At 33.9% G+C, this 26,653-nt stretch overlaps 1 protein-coding gene across 1 annotated transcript in view; it reads left to right on the top strand.

Moving 5' to 3' along the window:
- Nucleotides 1-26,653, top strand: part of LOC143227965 (putative carbonic anhydrase-like protein 2) — a 122,261-nt gene that overhangs the window by 68,464 nt on the left and 27,144 nt on the right. Inside the window, exon 3 of the mRNA XM_076459316.1 lies at nucleotides 20,680-20,816. Within this exon, the coding sequence (XP_076315431.1) occupies nucleotides 20,680-20,816 (137 nt within the window). The remainder of the gene's footprint in view (nucleotides 1-20,679; nucleotides 20,817-26,653) is intronic.

Genomic DNA, 26,653 nt, shown 5'->3' with positions numbered 1-26,653 from the left:
TTGTTATTGGTGTCAAAGTAGCCCTTATAAATAGTACAGTATCTCAGTTGTCAGTACTTGGGTTCTTGTTCTTCATATTCATCGATTATATTGACTGGGTCATAATTAGCATAAGTTATTAATGATATTTAAACTCTCGGGTATTTCTAGATGTTGATTATGTTACTACAAAATGATTTGGATAAATTAGTAAGCTGGACCGTACACATGACAAATGACTTTTAATTGTACAGAGGGCTCAATAAGTTATGCGAATACGATGTTGAATCATCATATCGCGTGACAAATACAACCCGTATAAAAATGCAGTTGTTTGTTTGTTGTTCAGCACAACGATACACAACAGACCATCTTTGTTCAGTACAACGCGGATGGCCCGGCATGGCCAAGCGTGTTAAGGCGTGCGACTCGTAATCTGAGGGTCGCGGGTTCGCATCCTCGTTGCCCCAAACATGCTCGCCCTTTCAACCGTGGGGGCGTTATAATGTTAATCTGAGGGTCGCGGGTTCCCATCCTCGTTGCCCCAAACATGCTCGCCCTTTCAACCGTGGGGGCGTTATAATGTGACGGTCAATCCCACTATTCGTTGGTAAAAGAGTAGCTCAAGAGTTGGCGGTGGGTAGTGATGACTAGCTGCCTTCCCTCTAGTCTTACACTGCTAAATTAGGGATGGCTAGCACAGATAGCCCTCAAGTAGCTTTGTGCGAAATTCAAAAACAAACCAACAAACCAACGCGGATATCGAAAATCAATTTTTAGGGTTAGAATATTTCAAATTTAACGCTGAGCCATTGTGTGGAAGGACATGTCGCGGACAAACGACGAATACTACAACTACATTTGGCATTTTTTGTTTATGTACAACTATGTTATGTAATTATCTCGTAGTATGGTTCAGTACATGTTCCCGCTATATGTTTGTGACAAAATGGCTCTTTTTGTCTAATTTTCATCTTGATAAGGCCCGGCACGTCCAGGTGGTTAGGGCGCTGAAGGTCGAGGGTCCGAATCCTCGTCGCACCAAAAATGCTCGCCCTTTCAGTCGCAGGGGCGTTAAAATGTGCAGTCAATCCCACTATTCGTTGGTAAAAGTGTATCCCAAAAGTTGGCGGTGGGAGGTGATGACTAGCTGCCTTCCTTTAAGTCTTTCACTGCTAAATTATGGAAGGCTAACCCAGATAACCTTCGTGAAGCTATGCAAAAAATCCAAAACAAACTTTAAATGCGTTTTAGATTATATGCATTATTTTTTATCATTTAAAGGCTACTGCCCTCTTGCGGTAAAAATTGTAGGAGTCGTTGACTATCACTATTATCAAAAGTAATGATTACTGTGAAACAAGCAATTGAATCACCTGTACAGAATGTAAGCTGTCGTAGATATAAAACTAATTAACGTTAACAAACTGTATTTTCCGCTCACGTCGATATAAAAATCGTGCAAATTATCTTAGAATATTAATGTAAATCATGTAAATAATATAGAAAGGGCTCATAAAAACCGCATAGCTTTAAGTGAAATTCAAACCAAACAAAACTAACTGTACTATTCGAAAAAACGAGCCTCATTTTGAAAATGAGGCTTTGTGCAGGTAGAAACCTGCACAATTTAAAATCTTCGTCTAAGAGCAGTTACATAGGATACTATTAATTTAGTTTATGTTTCTCATTATAAGGATATAGCTCCTTCTGTAGGTTAATATGTTTGAGATAAACGATACTATTAATGTAATCGTTTTAGATTTTGGGATAGTGGTATTGCTCAAATAATATTCAGGAAAAACTGTACCTAATTTATTTGCGTTAGTTTAGGTAGGGAGAGCAAATAAAATTAATAAATGAATTTTGACAAGAAAAGTTATCACGAGCAACAAGTCTTAAATAGCTAACCATACAATATTCATATGCAAATCACTAGTTAGGCCTCACGTACAAATCACTCGTTAGGCCTCACATACAAATCATTAGTTAAGCTTCGCTTACAAATCACCAGTTAGGCCTCACATACATATCCCTAGTTAGGTCTCATATACAAATCACTAATCAGTTCTCACATAGAAATAATTAGTTAGGCCTAACATACAAATTACTTGTTAGGTCTCTTATACAAATCACTGGTTAGGCCTCACATACAAATAACAAATTAGGCCTCACTTGTAATACAATCTTCAGCCTACCATTTCCAACATTATGTGTAGTGCTCTATAGACTCAAGATGAGTGTTTGAAACTGTCTTATCCGTAATATGTGTCTTCACATATGAAGTAATATTACTTCATCCGTAATATGTGTCTGTCTCAGTTGCTTTTCTAACAGTTTTGTTTCTTCAATGTAGTTGACTTTCTCTAACTTGTCAGACATTTTGATATTTTCCACGACATGAGTTTAATAACAAACGCAGCCAATCATTTTCCTCCATTTTTCAATGAAATCTGATGTTTCGTCGATGATTCGTCTATGAAAATTTCTCCGTAGTTTTCTACAGTATTTTATTTTTGTCGCTACTTTATAAAAGAATGGTAATTTGAAGAAATATAATAATATACATTTGAATAACGGCGTCGTAAAGTATTCATGATAGAATATATCACTGATCAAAGATGATCCGCAAACATACAGTGTTTGCTCTCGGCGTACGAAATATATTTCGTAATTGATTTTCAATGTAAATATTGTCATTATAATCACGTAGTATAATTCAACAAGTTAACAGTTATAAATGTGGTTATATATAATTCTCGAAATTTATAATTGTATTTATTTACAATTCCCAGTGTTCGCGAAATGAGGTTTGCGTTTCATATCGCTTCACTGGTTGTCAATAACACCAAAACTTTGCTTGAACACATAGGATAGATTTACGTTTCAATGGCTCTTATGCACATACGAACATCACCAGAACACCGAATCACGACTCTCGCAATCCGGACAGAAAACCAGTTGCTTTGTGTCTATCTTCTTGTTATTCTATTGTTTGTTTGTTTGGAAATTTCGCACAAAGCTACTCGAGGGCTATCTGTGCTAGCCGTCCCTAATTTAGCAGTGTAAGACTAGAGGGAAGGCAGCTAGTCATCACCACCCACCGCCAACTCTTGGGCTACTCTTTACCAACGAATAGTGGGATTGACCGTCACATTATACACCCCCCACGGCTGGGAGGGCGAGCATGTTTAGCGCGACGCGGGCGCGAACCCGCGACCCTCGGATTACGAGTCGCACGCCTTACGCGCTAGGCCATGCCGGGCCTGTTATTCTATATAACTTCTCAATACCAGTAAACCCGTTACTGATTTAACTTTGAAATTAACGTAAACAGATCGTTACAAAGAATAAGGTGACAAACATAACGTTGTTGGATTTTTTTGGAATATCTCGTACGTTTATGAAGACGTACAGATAAAGATTGACACCCAAGTAGAATAGGGTGTCTGACCATTTTGTTGAACAATGGAATAAAAAATACGTGACGAATTTCAAGTTCATTTCTTTCTTTTTTTTGTATTGTTTGTTTGTTTTTTGAATTTCGCGCAAAGCTACACGAGGGCTATCGGAGCTAGCCGTCCATAATTTAGCAGTGTAAGACTAGAGGAAAGTCAGCTAGTCGTCACCACCCACCGCCAACTCTTGGGCTTTGGACAAACTTCAAGAAAACAGCCAAACAAATTCAAATTAAGAAACAGCATGGCCAAGCGTGTTAAGGCATGCGACTCGTAATCTGAGGGTCGCGGGTTCGCATCCCCGTCGTGCCAAACATGCTCGCCCTTTCAGCCGTGGGGGCGTTATAATGTGACGGTCAATCCCACTATTCTTTGGTAAAAGAGTAGCCCAAGAGTTGGCGGTGGGTGGTGATGACTAGCTAGCCTTCCCTCTAGTCTTACACTGCTAAATTAGGGACGGCTAGCACAGATAGCCCTCGAGTAGCTTTGTACGAAATTCAAAAACAAACAAAGAAACCCTTGTTTGTTGTTGGGATTTTCTCAGATTTTATCCGTCAACTTAATTTTGTTTTCTGAGTTCAAACACGTTTCTCTTACCGATAATTTTAATTTGTTTGTTATATTCATTAAATCTAAGGTCTTGCGTTTTCCATTCCGCAAACACAATTAGAGAAACCGAACTTGGTTAGCAGTGCCTTTAACTAAGTCTTCATAATTATAAAACTTTCGGTGGACATAATGCAGCCTCAATCTGATTTACGTTTTAAGAAATAACTTTAGTGTTCGAACTTTCGGTCCTCTTAAGACGAGGATCCGATAAATCCAGTTATATCCGTAGAGTCTTCAATCTTATATCGCGGGTATAGAAACCAGATTTTTAACGTTGAAAGCATTCAGACTTAATGTTGTGCTACTTTTTAATATTCAAGAAATATTATTTTTTAAAAACACGAGACTATTCACAGGAATTGTTTTTAATGTTAAAATAACGTCGAAACTGCACTGTAATATTTGTTTTTTTGGTTTTGAATTTCGCACAAAGCTACACGAGGGCTACCTGCGCTAGCCGTCCCTAATCCCACCAACCGCCAACTCTTGGGCTACTCATTTACCAACGAATAGTGTGATTGACCGTGACTATATAACGCCCCCGCGGCTGAAAGGGCGACCATGTTTGGTGTGAGGAGGATTCGAACCCGTGATCCTCAGATTACGAATGGTAGGGGACTATATAGAGAGTGAATATATCTACCAACATTAAACATTGTCGCAATGTTACATAAAAGAATGTTACATAATAATACACACAATAATAAAACATTGTTACATAATAATACAAACAATAATAAAACATTGTTACATAATAATACAAACAATAATAAAACATTGTTACATAATAATACAAACAATAATAAAACATTGTTACATAATAATACAAACAATAATAAAACTTTGTTACATAATAATACAAACAATAATAAAACATTGTTACATAATAATACAAACAATAATAAATCTTTGTATCATAATAATACAAACAATAATAAAACTTTGTTACATAATAATACAAACAATAATAAAACTTTGTTACATAATAATACAAACAATAATAAATCTTTGTATCATAATAATACAAACAATAATAAAACTTTGTATCATAATAATACAAACAATAATAAAACTTTGTTATGCAATAATACAACAATGAACAGTTTTTTTTCAGCAGTAAGATTAGTCACATTTTTTTATGATAATTTCTCATAAATATTAACAGTGTTACAGTACGTTATTATTATTATTAACAGTATTACAATACGTTATTATTCTTAGTATTAACTGTATTACAATACGTTATTGTTATTAATATTAACAGTATTACAGTACGTTATTATTATTAATATTAACAGTATTACAGTACGTTATTATTATTAATATTAACAGTATTACAGTACGTTATTATTCTTAGTATTAACTCTATTACAATACGTTATTGTTATTAATATTAACAGTATTACAATACGTTATTATTATTAATATTAACAGTATTACAGTACGTTATTATTATTAATACTAACTGTATTACAGTACGTTATTATTATTAATATTAACAGTATTACAGTACGTTATTATTATTAATATTAACGGTATTACGGTACGTTATTATTATTAATATTGGCTTTGTATTACAATACGTTATTGTTATTAATATTAACAGTATTACAGTACGTTATTATTATTAATATTAACAGTATTACAGTACGTTATTATTAATAATATTAACAGTATTACAGTACGTTATTATTATTAATATTAACGGTATTACAGTGCGTTATTATTATTAATATTAACGGTATTACAGTACGTTATTATTCTTAGTATTAACTCTATTACAGTACGTTATTATTATTATTAACAGTATTACAATACGTTATTATTCTTAGTATTAACTGTATTACAGTACGTTATTATTATTAATATTAACAGTATTACAGTACGTTATTATTATTAATATTAACAGTATTACAATACGTTATTATTATTAATATTAACGGTATTACGGTACGTTATTATTATTACTACTAACTGTATTACGGTACGTTATTATTATTATTAACGGTATTACAATACGTTATTATTCTTAAGTATTAACTGTATTACAGTACGTTATTATTATTAATATTAACGGTATTACGGTGCGTTATTATTATTACTACTAACTGTATTACGGTACGTTATTATTATTATTAACGGTATTATTACTAGTACGTTATTATTCTTAGTATTAACTGTATTACAGTGCGTTATTATTATTATTAACAGTATTACAGTACGTTATTATTCTTAGTATTAACTGTATTACGGCACGTTATTATTATTAATATTAACGGTATTACGGTACGTTATTATTATTAATATTAACAGTATTACAGTACGTTATTATTATTAATATTAACAGTATTACAGTTCGTTATTATTATTAATATTAACAGTATTACAGTACGTTATTATTCTTAGTATTAACTCTATTACAATACGTTATTGTTATTAATATTAACAGTATTACAGTACGTTATTATTATTAATATTAACAGTATTACAGTACGTTATTATTATTAATATTAACTGTATTACACTACGTTATTATTATTAATATTAACAGTATTACAGTACGTTATTATTATTACTACTAACTGTATTACAGTACGTTATTATTATTATTAACAGTATTACAGTACGTTATTATTATTAGTATTAACTGTGTTACGGTGCGTTATTATTATTATTAACGGTATTACAGTGCGTTATTATTCTTAGTATTAACTGTATTACGGTGCGTTATTATTATTATTAACGGTATTACAGTGCGTTATTATTATTAGTATTAACTGTATTACGGTGCGTTATTATTATTAATATTAACAGTATTACAGTGCGTTATTATTATTACTACTAACTGTATTACGGTGCGTTATTATTATTAATATTAACGGTATTACAGTACGTTATTATTATTAATATTAACAGTATTACAATACGTTATTATTATTAATATTAACTGTATTACACTACGTTATTATTATTAGTATTAACTGTATTACAGTACGTTATTATTATTAATATTAACTGTATTACAGTACGTTATTATTATTACTACTAACTGTATTACAGTACGTTATTATTATTACTACTAACTGTATTACACTACGTTATTATTATTAGTATTAACTGTATTACAGTACGTTATTATTATTAATATTAACGGTGTTACGGTACGTTATTATTATTCAACCGCTACTAACTGTATTACGGTGCGTTGTTATTATTAAGTATTAACTGTATTACAGTGCGTTATTATTATTAATATTAACAGTATTACGGTGCGTTATTATTATTACTACTAACTGTATTACGCTGCGTTATTATTATTACTACTAACTGTATTACAGTGCGTTATTATTATTAATATTAACTGTATTACGGTACGTTATTATTATTAATATTAACGGTATTACGGTGCGTTATTATTATTACTACTAACTGTATTACGCTGCGTTATTATTATTATTATTATTAACTGTATTACAGTGCGTTATTATTATTACTACTAACTGTATTACGGTGCGTTATTATTATTACTACTAACTGTATTACGGTGCGTTATTATTATTACTACTAACTGTATTACGGTGCGTTATTATTATTACTACTAACGGTATTACGGTGCGTTATTATTATTACTACTAACTGTATTACAGTGCGTTATTATTATTAATATTAACGGTATTACGGTGCGTTATTATTATTACTGCTAACTGTATTACGGTACGTTATTATTATTACTACTAACTGTATTACAGTGCGTTATTATTATTACTACTAACTGTATTACGGTGCGTTATTATTATTACTACTAACAGTGTTACGGTGCGTTATTATTATTACTACTAACTGTATTACGGTGCGTTATTATTATTAATATTAACGGTATTACGGTACGTTATTATTATTACTACTAACTGTATTACAGGTGCGTTATTATTATTACTACTAACTGTATTACGGTGCGTTATTATTATTAATATTAACAGTATTACAGTACGTTATTATTATTAATATTAACAGTATTACAGTACGTTATTATTATTACTACTAACTGTATTACAGTACGTTATTATTATTACTACTAACAGTAATACAGTACGTTATTATTATTAGTATTAACGGTATTACGGTGCGTTATTATTATTACTACTAACTGTATTACGGTGCGTTATTATTATTACTACTAACTGTATTACACTGCGTTATTATTATTAATATTAACAGTATTACAGTACGTTATTATTATTACTACTAACTGTATTACAGTACGTTATTATTATTACTACTAACTGTATTACAGTACGTTATTATTATTACTACTAACTGTATTACAGTACGTTATTATTATTACTACTAACTGTATTACACTACGTTATTATTATTAGTATTAACTGTATTACGGTGCGTTATTATTATTAATATTAACGGTGTTACAGTGCGTTATTATTATTACTACTAACTGTATTACACTGCGTTATTATTATTAATATTAACTGTGTTACAGTGCGTTATTATTATTACTACTAACTGTATTACGGTGCGTTATTATTATTACTACTAACTGTATTACGGTGCGTTATTATTATTACTACTAACTGTATTACGGTGCGTTATTATTATTACTACTAACTGTATTACGGTGCGTTATTATTATTACTACTAACTGTATTACGGTGCGTTATTATTATTAATATTAACAGTATTACGGTGCGTTATTATTATTACTACTAACTGTATTACGGTGCGTTATTATTATTACTACTAACTGTATTACGGTGCGTTATTATTATTACTACTAACTGTATTACGGTGCGTTATTATTATTACTACTAACTGTATTACGGTGCGTTATTATTATTACTACTAACTGTATTACGGTGCGTTATTATTATTAATATTAACAGTATTACGGTGCGTTATTATTATTACTACTAACTGTATTACAGTGCGTTATTATTATTACTACTAACTGTATTACGGTGCGTTATTATTATTAATATTAACGGTATTACGGTGCGTTATTATTATTAATATTAACGGTATTACAGTACGTTATTATTATTACTACTAACTGTATTACGGTGCGTTATTATTATTACTACTAACGGTGTTACGGTGCGTTATTATTATTATTATTAACGGTATTACGGTGCGTTATTATTATTACTACTAACTGTGTTACGTGTGCGTTATTATTATTACTACTAGCTGTGTTATTACGGTGCGTTATTATTATTATATTAACGGTATTACGGTGCGTTATTATTATTACTACTAACTGTATTACGGTGCGTTATTATTATTACTACTAACTGTATTACGGTGCGTTATTATTATTAATATTAACGGTATTACGGTGCGTTATTATTATTAATATTAACGGTATTACGGTACGTTATTATTATTACTACTAACTGTATTACGGTACGTTATTATTATTAATATTAACGGTATTACAGTGCGTTATTATTATTAATATTAACGGTATTACGGTACGTTATTATTATTACTACTAACTGTATTACGGTACGTTATTATTATTACTACTAACGGTATTACGGTACGTTATTATTATTAGTATTAACAGTATTACAGTGCGTTATTATTATTACTACTAACTGTATTACGGTACGTTATTATTATTACTACTAACAGTATTACGGTGCGTTATTATTATTACTATTAACGGTGTTACGGTGCGTTATTATTATTACTACTAACTGTATTACGGTACGTTATTATTATTAATATTAACTGTATTACGGTACGTTATTATTATTAATATTACGTTATTATTATTACTACTAACTGTATTACAATGCGTTATTATTATTAATATTAACATTATTACGGTGCGTTATTATTATTAGTATTAACTGTATTACGGTGCGTTATTATTATTACTACTAACTGTATTACGGTGCGTTATTATTATTAGTATTAACGGTATTACGGTACGTTATTATTATTAATATTAACGGTATTACGGTGCGTTATTATTATTACTACTAACTGTATTACGGTACGTTATTATTATTATATTAACGGTATTACGGTGCGTTATTATTATTAATATTAACTGTATTACAGTACGTTATTATTATTAATATTAACAGTATTACAGTACGTTATTATTATTAATATTAACAGTATTACAGTACGTTATTATTATTAATATTAACTGTATTACAGTACGTTATTATTATTACTACTAACTGTATTACAGTACGTTATTATTATTACTACTAACTGTATTACACTACGTTATTATTATTAGTATTAACTGTATTACAATACGTTATTATTATTACTACTAACTGTATTACAGTACGTTATTATTATTACTACTAACTGTATTACAGTACGTTATTATTATTACTACTAACTGTGTTACGGTGCGTTATTATTATTACTACTAACTGTATTACACTGCGTTATTATTATTGTGGTATTAACTGTATTTACGGTGCGTTATTATTATTAATATTAACGTTTACGCGGTGCGTTATTATTATTACTACTTACTGTATTACGGTGCGTTGTTATTATTATTAATATTAACGGTGTTACGGTGCGTTTGTTATTATTAATATTAACGGTGTTACGGTGCGTTATTATTATTAATGTTAACGGTATTACGGTGCGTTATTATTAACTAATTGGCTGTATTACGGTACGTTATTATTATTACTACTAACTGTATTACGGTTGCGGTTATTATTATTACCACTAGCTTGTATTACTTTTTGCGTTATTATTATTACTACTAACTGTGTATTTGCGCTGCGTTATTATTATTGGTGTTAACTGTTATTAACAATACGTTGTTATTATTACACTGCTAACTGTATTACCGGTGCGTTGTTATTATTACTACTAACGCGTGTTACGGTGCGTTGTTATTATTACTACTTAACTGTGTTACGGTGCGTTGTTTATTATTACTTAACTGCGTTACACTACGTTATTGGTATTGGTATTAACTGTGACACAGTACGTTATTATTATTGCTACTAACTAATGACACGGTGCGTTATTATTATTACTACTAACTGTATTACGGTGCGTTTATTATTATTACTACTAACTGTATTACGGTGCGTTATTATTATTACTACTAACTGTATTACACTGCGTTATTATTATTGGTATTAACTGCTTTACAGTACGGTGCGTTATTATTATTAATGTTAACGGTGTTTTACGGACGTTATTATTATTACTACTAACTGTATTTACGGTGCGTTATTATTATTAATATTAACGGTGTTACGGTGCGTTATTATTATTAATATTAACGGTGTTACAGTGCGTTATTATTATTAATATTAACAGTGTTACGGTGCGTTATTATTGTTAATATTAACTGTATTACGGGTGCGTTATTATTATTACTACTAACTGTATTACGGTGCGTTATTATTATTACTACTAACTGTATTACACTGCGTTATTATTGGTAATATTAACTGTGTTACAATGTACGTTATTATTATTACTACTAACTGTGTTACGGTGCGTTATTATTATTACTACTAACTGTACATTACGGTGCGTTATTATTACTACTTCTGGCTTTATTACCGGTACGTTATTATTATTACTACTAACTGTATTACGGTGCGTTATTATTATTACTACTAACTGTATTTACAGGTGCGTTATTATTATTACTACTAACTGTATTACACTGCGTTATTATTATTAGTGATTAACTGTGTTACAATGCGTTATTATTATTACTACTAACTGCGTATTTTTGGTGCGTTATTATTATTACTACTAACTGCCAATTACGGTGCGTTATTATTATTGCTACTAACTGTGTATTACGGTGCGTTATTATTATTACTACTAACGGTATTACGGTGCGTTATTATTATTACTGCTAACTGTACATTACGGTGCGTTATTATTATTAATATTAACGGTGTTACGGTGCGTTATTATTATTACTACTAGCTGTATTACGGTGCGTTATTATTATTACTACTAACGGTATTACGGTGCGTTATTATTATTACTACTAACTTTGTTGTTACGGTGCGTTATTATTATTAATATTAACGGTATTACGGTGCGTTATTATTATTACTACTAACGGTATTACGGTGCGTTATTATTATTAATGCTAACAGGTACATTACGGTACGTTATTATTACTACTACTAACGGTATTACATTTTACGTTATTATTATTAATATTAACTGTATTTACGGTGCGTTATTATTATTACTACTAACAATTAATTACGGTGCGTTATTATTATTACTGCTAACTTGTATTACGGTGCGTTATTATTATTAATGTTAACAATTATTACGGTACGTTATTATTATTACTACTAACGGTATTACGGTGCGTTATTATTATTACTACTAGCTGTATTACGGTACGTTATTATTATTAATATTAACTGTATTACGGTACGTTATTATTATTAATATTAACAGTATTACGGTACGTTATTATTATTACTACTAACTGTATTACGGTACGTTTTATAATTCATTAGCTTATTATTCACTTAGACAAAAGTAACCCAGGAGATAAAATACTGTTAACAAACTAGCTCTTCTCTATCAATTTAAAATTAGTACTAACTTAATACAGATAACCCTTTGTGTGGCGTTTCGTTGAACTTCTAGGAAATAAATGAACCAGAAAATCATTCGGCTTAAGAATTATGGAATAATATTTCTTACAACCAGTTTTCGTGTTATTTTGATCGATGGTTTGATATTTTCTTTTGTTACTGTAATAACGCGTTGTGTTTCCAGATTGTCACAAAGTCCAGAAAATTATTTGAGAATGAAAGCTTAATGTTTCCAGCTCATGCGCATCAAGAAATCTCAAGACGGTCCCATCAGCTGCGTCACTGTTACAGGAATATTTGCTCGTGACTGTTAATTATTGTATTCCGTTATGCAGAGTAGGACCTAATTAAAAGATTCGTTGAAACACTGGGACCAAAAACCCATCTTGTATTTTCACTTTGCCTGTTCAAATCAAGTCGGTATTGTGTACCATTTTATAAAATACACTATAAGTCTCTAATCTTTCTGTAATAACTTTCAATTAGTCGTAATTATTAAACTTACCATCCTACATAGAAAAAACCTAAGAGTACATAAACTAAGATGTGAGAAATTGAAAGCGTACCTAAGTGAAAATCTAGTCTGTTAAAGTGACACTCCTGCATCTATTTCATTTCGCTATATTTGTAAATACACGAGATTAAAACGTTTAGAGTTATGAGCTGACAGGCTAGAGGAATAGCAGTTAGTTAAGGGTCAACTCTAGGGCTATCGTGTCTAAGTTAGGAATAGCTAGAGCATATTTTCATTGAGTAGCTTTGCGCAAACTTCAACAAAAACAGAAGTAAGAACAATGGAAAAGATGCCTGACGTACTGCTTCTTAGAGCGAATTCTTACAAAGCGTTAACACCATCTGCCTGACGTACTACTTCTTAGAGCAGATTCTTACAAGCGTTAACACCATCTGCCTGACGTACTACTTTTTAGAGCAGATTCTTACAAGCGTTAACACCATCTGCCTGACGTACTACTTCTTAGAGCAGATTCTTACAAAGCGTTAACACCATCTGCCTGACGTACTACTTCTTAGAACGAGATTCTTACAAAGCGTTAACACCATCTGCCTGACGTACTACTGCTTAGGGCAGATTCTTACAAAGCGTTAACACCATCTGCCTGACGTGCTACTTTTTAGAGCAGATTCTTACAAAGCGTTAACACCATCTGCCTGACGTACTACTTCTTAGAGCAGATTCTTACAAAGCGTTAACACCATCTGCCTGACGTACTACTTCTTAGAGACAGATTCTTACAAAGCGTTAACACCATCTGCCTGACGTACTACTGCTTAGAGCAGATTCTTACAAAGCGTTAACACCATCTGCCTGACGTACTGCTTAGAGCAGATTCTTACAAAGCGTTAACACCATCTGCCTGACGTACTACTTCTTAGGCGAATTCTTACAAAGCGTTAACACCATCTGCCTGACGTACTACTTCTTAGAGGCAGATTCTTACAAAGCGTTAACACCATCTGCCTGACGTACTACTTCTTAGAGCGAATACTTACAAAGCGTTAACACCATCTGCCTGACGTACTGCTTAGAGCGAATTCTTACAAAGCGTTAACACCATTTGTTCCGGTCAAATAATGACATGTATAACGAATTTTTCATCATAACTGGCTTTTTTTGACTAAATATATATCAAAGATAATTTTACTGGTGTAACGTATAATTAATTACCTATGGTAATTTTCTCTCTCAACGTACAAACGTTATAAATATGTTAGTGGTTTAAACCAAATTATCAATGTTTTCCTTCTAAAGCTTCTTCGTTTGTTTGTCTGTTGCGACACGCAAAGCTTCATAATTTGCTATTCGTGCCATGTCCACTACGGGTTTAAAACCCATTTTATTTTAGAATAATAAGTCCGAAAGTTTACCATTGAGCCAATTGGGGGAGCTTTTCGTCGTTTTTATAAAGATAAATGACGTTTTCTTTCAATCCGGGGGTGACAGTGGTTACAGATACGTCATTAGAGAGAGGCAGTAAATATTATCTCTCTTTTAAATATTCATTAATATATCTACACGTTGAAAGCATTCTTATCTTATTAATCCTGTAGAATATTTCGCTTTAAATAAATCCCAGAGAACTCCGCTTAATCCAGGACTTCCTAACTAAATTAAGCGTCTTTGTTATCGTTCTGGTTTTATCCTACAAAAGCGAACAAACGAACCCGAAGCTTAGAAGAAGAAGGAAAAAATGTGCCTTTAGGAACTAATCCACTTCGAGAGAAATATATAACCCTCTCAGTCAACTGTCAACTACTGTTTCTCTTTCACAGTTGGAAAAGTGGTTCTTTTTTTTTTTCTGCTAAGTTTAAGTCGTGCTATGACTGATTATAGATTTGTTGCTTATGACGTGAGAAACCTCCATTAACCAAGAAGTACGTAATATCTCCTCAAAATAACTACTAGAGCTCTGGATTTCGGAGCTGGCGAGCCAGGACTCACACCAATGAAATACCACAAACTATTACCCGCACTTTAAGCTATGGATGCGTTATAAGCGTGACAGAAATCCTTGTCGTAGATGCTGAATCAGGATAGTGCTGATTAGCTGCCTTCCCTCTGGGCAGTGGTTCAATATTAGGACCAGTAGGGGTAACCTTAGTAGCTAGGCAATAAATACAAAATATTAAAGAAGGTGTTAACTAGATCAGGATTTGAATTTTATTCAAAATAAGTATTCGAAACCTGCCATAGAATTTATATAGTTTACACATTTAAAGTGTGTTTGTTTGTTTTTTAGTCAATTACTCACATAAATACAAAATAACATATCACAAAACTTGCTAACAACAAAAGCATTTCAATTTAAGCCTAAATTTATCCGCATGCTTTTGGAGAATAAATAACAAATCAGGCCTAACTCAATCCTTTAGGCCTAATACACTAAGGCGCTCATAATATCAGAATGTCGTCAAAGCTTTCTATGTTTTCGCCATCTCTAATTTTGAGCTACTAATTACAGAAAATGCAGCAGTCAGGAGCAACCTAACTAAGCAAGAAAAGGGATTGACTGGCACTCTTATAACGCAAAATACTGGCAAATTAAACGGATGATTCATTTTAAAGTTAGAAGGTATGGACTGGCTCTGTAGCAGAGCTCTGGATTTAAAACAAATTATCCGTCTAATTAAGCCAGTAGACTAATTTCTTGTTTAATACAACATGACTAATGTAACACCCTGTTTAACTTTGATGTTGTATTATAGATTTGAAGTTGAAATTTAGCCTACAAAAATTTTCTGAGTTCTGAACTTACTGATCACGTTATAACGTATGGTGTTTATTATCATTAGTTTAAATCACACCTGTAACTTTTGTGCATCAGGACTGTATCAACTGATACAATTAAGTTACTGAAGCTAACTTCTAACAACTGTTTGTCTCCTCATGTTATGGTGACGCTTTGAACAGATCTACCAGTTGCACATTGAAGCACTAATAATTCGAAGCACAAGCTGATCTTAAAAGAGCAAAGTTGGATTTCCGGACTCATTAACATCATTAGTTTAGGCTTAACAATCTCATTCTTATTTATATATATTGTGATTAGTCTGTGTTCGTTTAACTTATGACTTATTTACTACATCATCAGAAATGGTTTGAAGGATTGTTTTAACATATCTATTTAAATATTGAGTTTCGCTTAGAAGTGATTGGTTTATGATACAGTGTTGTGCTTTAAGTTCATGTTATCGTGATAGCTAACGATGTCCACTAAACTCTACCTGACCACGTGTTATAGTTTACTTTACCTGACCACCTGTCACAATTCTCTTTACTTGATCACGTGTCACAGTTCACTTTACCTGACCACGTGTCACGGTTCTCTTTACCTGACCAAATGTCACAGTTCTCTTTACCTAACCACGTGTCACGGTTCTCTTTACCTAACCACGTGTGACAGTTCTCTTCACCTGACCACATGTCACAGTTCTCTTTACCTGACCACATGTCATAGTTCCTTTACTTGAACACATGTCACGGTTCTCTTCACCTGACCCATGTCATGGTTCCTTTGCTTGAACACATGTCACAGTTCTCTTCACCTGACCACATGTCATGGTTCCTTTACTTGAACACATGTCACAGTTCTCTTTACCTGACCACGTCACTGTTCTCTTTACCTGACAAAATGTCACAGTTCTCTTTACCTAACCACGTGTGACGGTTCTCTTCACCTGACCACATGTCACAGTTCTCTTTACCTGACCACATGTCATGGTTCCTTTGCTTGAACACATGTCACGGTTCTCTTCACCTGACCACGTGTCATGGTTCCTTTACTTGAACACGTGTCACGGTTCTCTTCACCTGACCACATGTCATGGTTCCTTACTTGAACACATGTCACAGTTCTCTTCACCTGACCACATGTCATGGTTCCTTTACTTGAACCACGTGTCACGGATTCTCTTTACCTGACCACATGTCATGGTTCCTTTAGCCGGACACATGTCATGGTTCCTTTACTTGAACACATGTCACGGTTCTCTTCACCTGACCACGTATCATGGTTCCTTTAGCGGACACATGTCACAGTTCTCTTTACCTGACCACGTGTCACGGTTCTCTTTACCTGACAAAATGTCACGGTTCTCTTTACCTAACCACGTGTCACGGCTCTCTTTACCTAACCACGTCACGGTTCACTTTACCTGACCACGTGTCACAGTTCACTTTACCTGACCACGTGTCACGTTGTTCTTTACCTGGCGTATTTTCACGTTATAATTTATATATTCACCTATCACATGGTCCTCCATTTTTTACCATATACTGCGGTGTCCTTTACGTCACCATTACTGGGCGTCCTTCATCTGACCATATATCACGGTGTTATTCGCTGACCACACATCACACTGAACTTACCTGACCATATATCACAATGTTATTCGCTGACCACACATCACACTGGACTTACCTGACCATATATCACGGTGTTATTCGCTTACCACACATCACACTGAACTTACCTGAGCACATATCACACTGAATTTACATGACCATATATCAAAACCTCCTAAAGAACTGCTTACTACAGAATCATCTACCTAGCGACGTATCAACACATCTGTTACGTGACTATGCACCATAATATCTCATATGTCACTACCGGCTCATTCATCACAGTGCCCTCTACCGGAATATAAGTCACTGTGTCCTTTATCTGACAATACGTTTGGTTTGTTTGTTTGTTTTGAATTTCGCACAAAGCTACTCGAGGGCTATCTGTGCTAGCCGTCCCTAATTTAGCAGTGTAAGACTAGAGATAAGTCATCACCACCCACCGCCAACTCTTGGGCTACTCTTTTACCAACAGATAGTGGGATTGACCGTAACATTATAACGCCCCACGGCTGAAAGGGCGAGCATGTTTGGGTGACCGGGATGCGAACCCGCGACCCTCAATTACGATCGCACGCCTTAACACGCTTGGCCGTGCCGGGCCCCTGACAATACGCTACGTTGTCCTGAGATATCTCTGTTTCCTTCTTTACATGTTTTATCATTTTTATCACGTTGACTTTGATGCCACTGGTTTCCTTGGAAACACAAATTCATATTGACGACACAGTCCACATCTCTAACACTTCTCTATCAGTTGTTACCCTTATTCCAAGAAAAATGACCCTATTATTCCAAAGAAAATTAATCCCACGAATTAGCTCTTATTTTGAAGAGATAGAGTTTCTAAAACCAAGGACTAATTTTAGATAACAACAAATGTAAAACACCAAACGTTAGACAATGTAAGTTTAATAATTAAATGAATCAACAGCTGCGAGGTCAGATTTGCTTCTGTCAGAACCAGACATTAGGGTTATTTAGGTCGAATAATAATTTTGTTTGATAGATACTGTAAGTTCGATATTTTCATTATCACGTGCAAGTTAGCCCTCGCGAGCTCTTAACATATTTCTTTAATTAACTGGTTACGTCTTACAGAAAAATGGGAAAAATCCTCGCAGTTTATTTACCAAAATTTAACAAGAGCGCCTGTCTCGAACGTGAAGAATGTCACGTGAAACTGTCGTTATCCTATGATCAAAGATCTTTCTTTTCCCCCGAGTAATACAGTTTTTAAAATGTTTACTAACTCGTCAAACAGGATCGTTTGCGTTCTAGCCATGCACGCAGTTCCGTTTTACTATTACATTCGTATATGTCTGTAAATTAATCTGTCTCTGCGGAATAATAAAACACTCACATGAGTTTCAAAAGCGGAGAAACAAATGAAACATCAGATATGCGCAGACGTTTGAAGAACATGAATATGGAAGTTCATCAGATGTGCGCAGACGTTTGAAGAACATGAATATGGAAGTTCATTTTCGTTGCTTATTTAATACCATAGACGTCGAGTGCTATCATACACGTTTGAGAAGAAAATTTGCTTGGTTTTGGACAGAACGTATTACAAATCGATAGTTTCTTAGATTTACACGAATTAAAGAAAGAAACTTTCATAAAGAAAAATACAATTTTTATAAGACTCATTTTTTGTCTTGGATATTCTATACCAAGGAAGTTTTGTTTTCCAGACACGTTTGTTCCGTTTTATAGGACAAAACGTTCTTTCTTGAAACTTGGTTTAAAGGCAGACGTGGAGTCGTGACTATCGCCTAGGGCTGCGTGTTCTGAGGTCCAACATTCACGTCACGATTGCTTCAACTCGTCTCTGCACTTACTTAAAACTGTGAATGAAAGTTATTAAAATGACAGTCAATCCCGATATTCGGTTCAAAGGCTGACAAAGCACTAGTGGCGGCAGGTGCTGCTCGCTTATTTTCTTTCCTCTGTGGCCCGGCATGGCCAGGTGGATTAAGGCGTGCGACTCGTAATCTGGGGAGGTCTCGGGTTCGAATCCCGTCACACCAAACATACTCGCCCTTTCAGCCGTGGGGCGTTATAATGTGACGGTCAATCCCACTATTCGTTGGTAAAGAGTAGCCCAAGAGTTGGCGGTGGGTGGTGATGACTAGCTGCCTTCCCCTATTCTTACACTGCTAAATTAGGGACAGCTAGCACAGATAGCCCTCGAGTAGCTTTGTGCGAAATTCGAAAACAAACAAACAAACAGAAAGCTATTGCCTTGAGATATATGTGTGTATTACCAAACAAACCGATAAGTTGAGGTTTATCGGAACAAATATCTTCGTAAGTCGTAAGTGTACGGGTTATAAAAATTTCTCATCTTGTGATTATTCTGTTTTCTCTCTTGTTTGTTTTAACGTCACGATATTTTACGTTTGTTTGTGAAATGTTCCTGAAGAAATACAACAATATAACGTTTTTTAAGAGATCACGAGGAAAAAATAAAATATTCTCGAAAACGGTCACGTGGAGTTTTATCACAATTACATCGAACACGTGATCATATATTGAAGTTTGATAGAATAAGAAATTACATGAGAAACATTTCCTCGCTTAATGATCGGCTCGACATGGCCAGGTGGTTAAGGCACTCGCCTTGTAATCCAAGGGTCGGGGGTTCGAATCCTCGTCAAACTAAACATGCTTGCCCTTTCAGCCGTTGGGGCGTATATAGTGATTGTCAATCCAACTATTAGTTGGTGGAAGAGTAGTCCAAGAGTTGGCGGTGGGTGGTGGTGACTAGCTGCTTTCCTATACTGCTAAATTATGGATGACTAGCTCAGATAGCCTTCGTGTAGAGTTGCGCAAAATTCAAAATAAACTCACCGATCAAAATGTTCTTTGAATAAAGTTATAATTCGTTTATTTTATCTTGGAGCAACTTTCTGGGATCTTTTGAATTCAAAGTGAAGCTTGGGTGACGTGGGTCGTCACTTACACACGAACTTTATTTCTAAACAGGGCCTATCTACCAAGATTTTCTTAATCCAGAGCGGATTTTTCTAAATCCATAATAGAGTTTATGTAATGTGATTTGTAGATAATATGTAACTCTTTCTATCTATGGCCTACCTAGTGGTATTTTTTTTAATCCATATTGAATTATTAGCTATATGGATCTCTGTTATGTATAATTCTTTCTATTTAGGGCCTACCTATTGGGGACTTCTGAATCCAGAGTGGAGTTTGTGTAACATGGGTCGTCGACAGTCACCTGTAGATATTGATCCATCGATATTGTTGTTTGACCCTCATTTAAGACCCATCCACGTGGAGAACAGCAGAGTGAGTGTAACATTCGTTTTAAACACCGTATTATAACAATAATAAACATTTCAGAATTGAAATCTAATCCCAGTGGACGCACCTGACAACCTCGTGCTGTTGTTGAGTATCCCAGTTATGACTTTAAAACTTATGCTGGTAAAACCTATTTACTTTTTTTATAATATTTTGTTTTGTCAAAATAAACTGAGTTTCCAGCGATCAATCGTTTCTAATGTTCAAACTCATATAGAAAGACCTTAAAACTGACCACACATTAGGATTTAAATTGACTGGTTACCTAGGAAACATTTTAAAAGTGACCACTTCTCCAGAAAAGTAATTTCAAAACTTGCCAATCACCTAGTGAGTCCCCGTCGCACCAAACATGCTCGCCCATTCAGTCGTGGGGGCGTTATAATCTGACGGTCAATTCCACTATTCGTTGATAAATAGAGTACTCCAAGAGTTGGCGGTCGGTGGTGATGAGTAGCTGCCTTCCCTCTAGTCTTACACTGCTCAGTTGGGGACGGCTAGCGCAGATAGTCCTCGTGTATCTTTGCGCAAAATTCAAAAACCAACCAACCACCTAGTGTTTGTTTATTTGTTTTGAATTTCGCGCAAAAGCTACCGAGCTATCTACACTAACTTCCTAATAGCAGGTAGTCATCACCACCTACCGCCAACTCTTGAACTACTCTTTTTACCAATGAATAGTGGGATTCATCGTTACATTATAACGACTCCAAATGTTTGGTGCGACAGGAGTTCGAACCCGCGACCCTCAGATTACAGGTCGAACGCCTTAATCCACCTGGCCATGCTGGGCCACCACCTAATGAAAACTTTAATTAAAACTAGTCATTCCCTCTTATATTTATCCAAATCATATATCTGTAAAGCTACAAAGATTTGGCTTTTCGTCTCCTTCATATCTCACAAACTGGTATGTCACGATGAATGGCCTCATTATCTGATTATTTATCAGTACATTAATCTAACCCTCAATCTGCTAATTTTGCTTCAAAACATTAGCATCTTTGACTATGAGCATTGTCCAGTTCAAATAAACAGTAAATATAATATAATATATAATATAATAATAATACAATATTATTATCAGTAGATTGTATTTAAATTTCCATTTTCTAAATATCTTTCAATAATCTGCTTGTTAACCATAGTTCCTAGTGTATATGTTCAACATTGAGAATATTCAGGTCCACTACTTTCATTAGTGAGACTTTCCTTAATTTGAAATCTTTCTGTGCTTCGAAAATTAATTGAACACAAGTTATATATCGTATTTTAAGACCTTGTTTGTTCGCAATGTTCAATTCGGCGTCATAGAACTAATTACAGCTGCCACTTAGCTTATATCATAAGACGTCTTGCATAATTCTCAGGGGTATATCTTATTCATATGGCTGGGTATTGACAAACTAAAAGCATCACTCCCTCGGTCATATTTACATAAGTCCTTATGAATAGCAATAATAAAATGTTCTCATTTCAATAAAATTCAAACATATACAAACCATTACTGTCCATAAGTTATCTATAAAGTAACACGATAATAAATCTTACGGGTGGTTAGGTATCTAGTGACGTAACCGTTACCAGGACTTATGTGATGACTTGTACAACAATGACACATTGATTTAATGACTAGATGATAGTTATGTCACCATGTAGTGTACAAGGTAACCCGAAAATACACAACAATAAAACTGATATTATTAATACACGTGACAAATCACAACAATAACAATATATACTAAAAACAACTACAGTCACTACCCATTGTTGTAATAATACACTATTTACCAAAAACAAGTACAGTCACTACCCATTGTTGTAATAATACACTATTTACCAAAAACAACTCGAGTCGCTACACCAATGTTGTAATAATACACTATTTACCAAAACAACTACAGTAACTATCCATTGTTGTAATAATACACTATTTACCAATAACAGCTACAGTCACTACCCATTGTTGTAATAATACACTGTTTACCAAAACAACTACAGTCACTAGCCATTGTTGTAATAATGCACTGTTACCAATAACAAGTACAGTCACTGCCATTGTTTGTAATAATACACTATTTACCAAAAACAACTCAGGTCACTACCCAATGTTGTAATAATGCACTGTTACCAAAACAGCTACAGTAACTATCCATTGTTTGTGATAATACACTGTTTACCAAAAACAAGGTTACAGTCACTACCCATTGTTTGTAGATAATGCACTATTTACCAAAACAACTCACGGTCACTACCCATTGTTGTGATAATGCACTGTTTACCAAAACAGCTACGTTAACTATCCGTTTGTTGTGATAACTGTTTACCAGTAACAGCTACGGTCACTGCCGTTGTTTGTGATATTGCACTGTTACCAAAAACAACTCAGGGTCACTGCCCATTGTTGTAATAATGCACTGTTACCAAAAACCAACTACAGTCACTATCCGTTGTTGTGATAATGCACTGTTTACCAATAACAGCTACGGTCACTACCCATTGTTTGTGATATTACACTGTTTTACCAAAACAGCTCGGGTCACTGCCATTGTTTGTGATAATGCACTGTTACCAATAACAACTACGGTCACTATCCGTTTGTTGTGATAATGCACTGTTTACCAAAAACAACTACGGTCACTATCCAGTTGTTTGTGATAATACACTGTTTACCAATAACAACTACGGTCACTACCCGTTGTTTGTGATAATGCACTGTTTACCAGTAACAGCTGGGTCACTGCCGTTGTTTGTGATAATGCACTATGTTACCAATAACAGCTGGATCACTACCATTGTTGTGATAATGCACTATTTACCAATAACAACTACGGTCACTACCCATTGTTGTTTGTAATAATGCACTGTTTACCAATAACAGCTACGGTCACTATCCGTTGTTGTGATAATGCACCGTTTACCAAGAAACAGCTACGGTCACTACCCATTGTTGTGATAATACACCGTTTACCAAAAAACCAGCTACGGTCACTATCCATTGTTGTAATAATGCACTGTTTACCAATAACAGCTACGGTCACTACCCATTGTTGTAATAATACACTGTTTACCAATAACAGCTACGGTCACTATCCATTGTTGTAATAATGCACTGTTTACCAATAACAACTACGGTCACTGCCATTGTTTGTAATAATGCATCTTTACCAAGTAACAGCTACGGTCACTTTATCCATTGTTGTAATAATGCACCATTTACCAGAAACAAGCTATGGTTACTACTTGATGTTGTAATAATGCACTGTTACCAATAACAACTACAGTCACTATCCATTGTTTGTGATAATGCACTGTTTTACCAAAACAGCTACGATTGTCTGTTCGGTATTCTAATAATACACTATTTACCAATAACAGCTACAGTCACTACTCAGTGTTTGTAATAATACACTATTTACCAATAACAACTACAGTCACTATCCATTGTTGTAATAATGCACCTGGTTACCAAAAACAACTACAGTCACTACCCATTGTTGTAATAATACACCGATTTACCAAAACAACTACGGTCACTTTACCCATTGTTGTAATAATGCACTCTTTACCAATAACAACTACGGTCACTATCCATTGTTGTAATAATGCACCATTTACCAAAACAACTAGGTCACTATCCATTGTTGTAATAATACACCATTTACCGAAACAACTACGGTCACTACCCATTGTTTGTGATAATGCACTCTTTACCAATAACAACTACGGTCACTATCCATTGTTGTAATAATGCACCATTTACCAAAACAGCTACGGTCACTATCCATTGTTTGTAATAATAGAGCTGATTTACCAATAACAAAGCTACAGTCACTATCCATTGTTGTAATAATGCACTATTTACCAAAAGAACAACTAGAGTCATTCCACAATGTTGTAATAATACACTCTTTACCAATAACAACTACGGTCACTATCCATTGTTTGTAATAATGCACCATTTACCAAAACAACTACGGTCACTGCCCATTTGTTGTGAATAATACACTGTTACCATTAACAACTACAGTCACTTTATCCATTGTTTGTAATAATGCACTATTTACCAAAAAAACAACTACGAGTCACTACCGTTGTTTGTAATAATGCACTGTTACCAGTAACAGCTACAGTCACTATCCATTGTTGTAATAATGCACTATTTACCAAAACAAGCTACGAGGTCACTATCCATTGTTTGTAATAATACACTGTTTACCAAAAACAATTACGGTCACTATCCATTGTTGTGATAATGCACTATTTGCCAAAAAACAGCTACGGTCACTATCCATTGTTTGTAATAATGCACACTGTTTACCAATAACAGCTACAGTCACTATCCATTGTTGTAATAATACACCGTTTACCAAAACAATTACAATCACTATCCATTGTTTGTAATAATACACTATTTACCAAAACAACTACAGTCACTATCCATTGTTTGTAATAATACACTGTTACCAATAACAAGCTGGGTCACTACCAATGTTGTAATAATACACTATTTACCAAAACAACTACGGTCGTTTCCACAGTGTTTGTAATAATGCACTCTTTACCAATAACAAGCTACGGATCACTATCCATTGTTTGTAATAATACACGCCGTTTACCAAAACAACTACAGTCACTACCCATTGTTTGTAATAATGCACTATGTTACCATTAACAGCTACACGGTCACTATCCGTTGTTGTAATAATGCACTATTTACCAAAGAAACAACTACGGTCACTACCATTGTTGTAATAATGCACTATTTACCAATAACAACTACAGTCACTATCCATTGTTGTAATAATACACTGTGTTACCAAAACAACTAGGTCACTATCCATTTTGTTGTAATAATGCACTGTTACCCAAAAACAATTCACAGTCACTTTATCCATTTTGTTTGTAATAATACACTATTTACTGCAAAAACAGCTACAGTCACTATCCATTGTTGTAATAATACACTATTTACCAGTAACAGCTACGGTCACTATCCATTTGTTGTAATAATACACCGTTTACCAAAACAATTACGGTCACTATCCATTGTTGTGATAATGCACTATTTACCAAAAAAACAACTACGGTCACTATCCATTGTTTGTAATAATGCACTATTTACCAATAAACAACTGGGTCACTGCCAATGTTTGTGATAATGCACTGTATTTACCAAGAACAGCTACGGTCACTTATCCGTTGTTGTAATAATGCACTGTTACCAACAACAATGGACTCACTGCCCAATGTTTGTAATAATACACTGTTACCAATAACAACTACAGTCACTATCCATTGTTGTAATAATGCACCATTTACCAAAAATCAACTACAGTCCGCACTACCATTGTTGGTAATAATACACTCTTTACCAATAACAACTACAGGTCACTATCCATTGTTGTAATAATGCACCATTTACCAAAAACAAGGTGGGGTTACTATCCATTGTTGTAATAATGCACCATTTACCAAAACAACTACAGTCACTACCCATTGTTGTAATAATGCACTATTTACCAATAACAACTAGGTTACGGTCACTATCCGTTGTTTGTGATAATGCACTGTTTACCAAAACAATTTACGGTCACTGTATCCGTTGTTTGTAATAATACACTATTTACCAGTAATGACCTGGGATCTGCTATCCATTGTTTGTAATAATAATACCGTTTACCAAGAACAGCTACGGTCACTACATCCGTTGTTGATGATGCACTGTTTGCAAAAGCACTACAGTCACTATCCATTGTTGTAATAATACACTGTTTACCAATAACAACTGGAGTCACTATAATCGTAATAATACACTATTT

The sequence above is a fragment of the Tachypleus tridentatus genome, chromosome 10 (assembly GCF_004210375.1).
Source record: "Tachypleus tridentatus isolate NWPU-2018 chromosome 10, ASM421037v1, whole genome shotgun sequence".
NCBI classification, from domain to species: Eukaryota; Metazoa; Arthropoda; class Merostomata; order Xiphosura; family Limulidae; genus Tachypleus; species Tachypleus tridentatus.
This window is presented reverse-complemented; position numbering and strand designations above follow the sequence as displayed.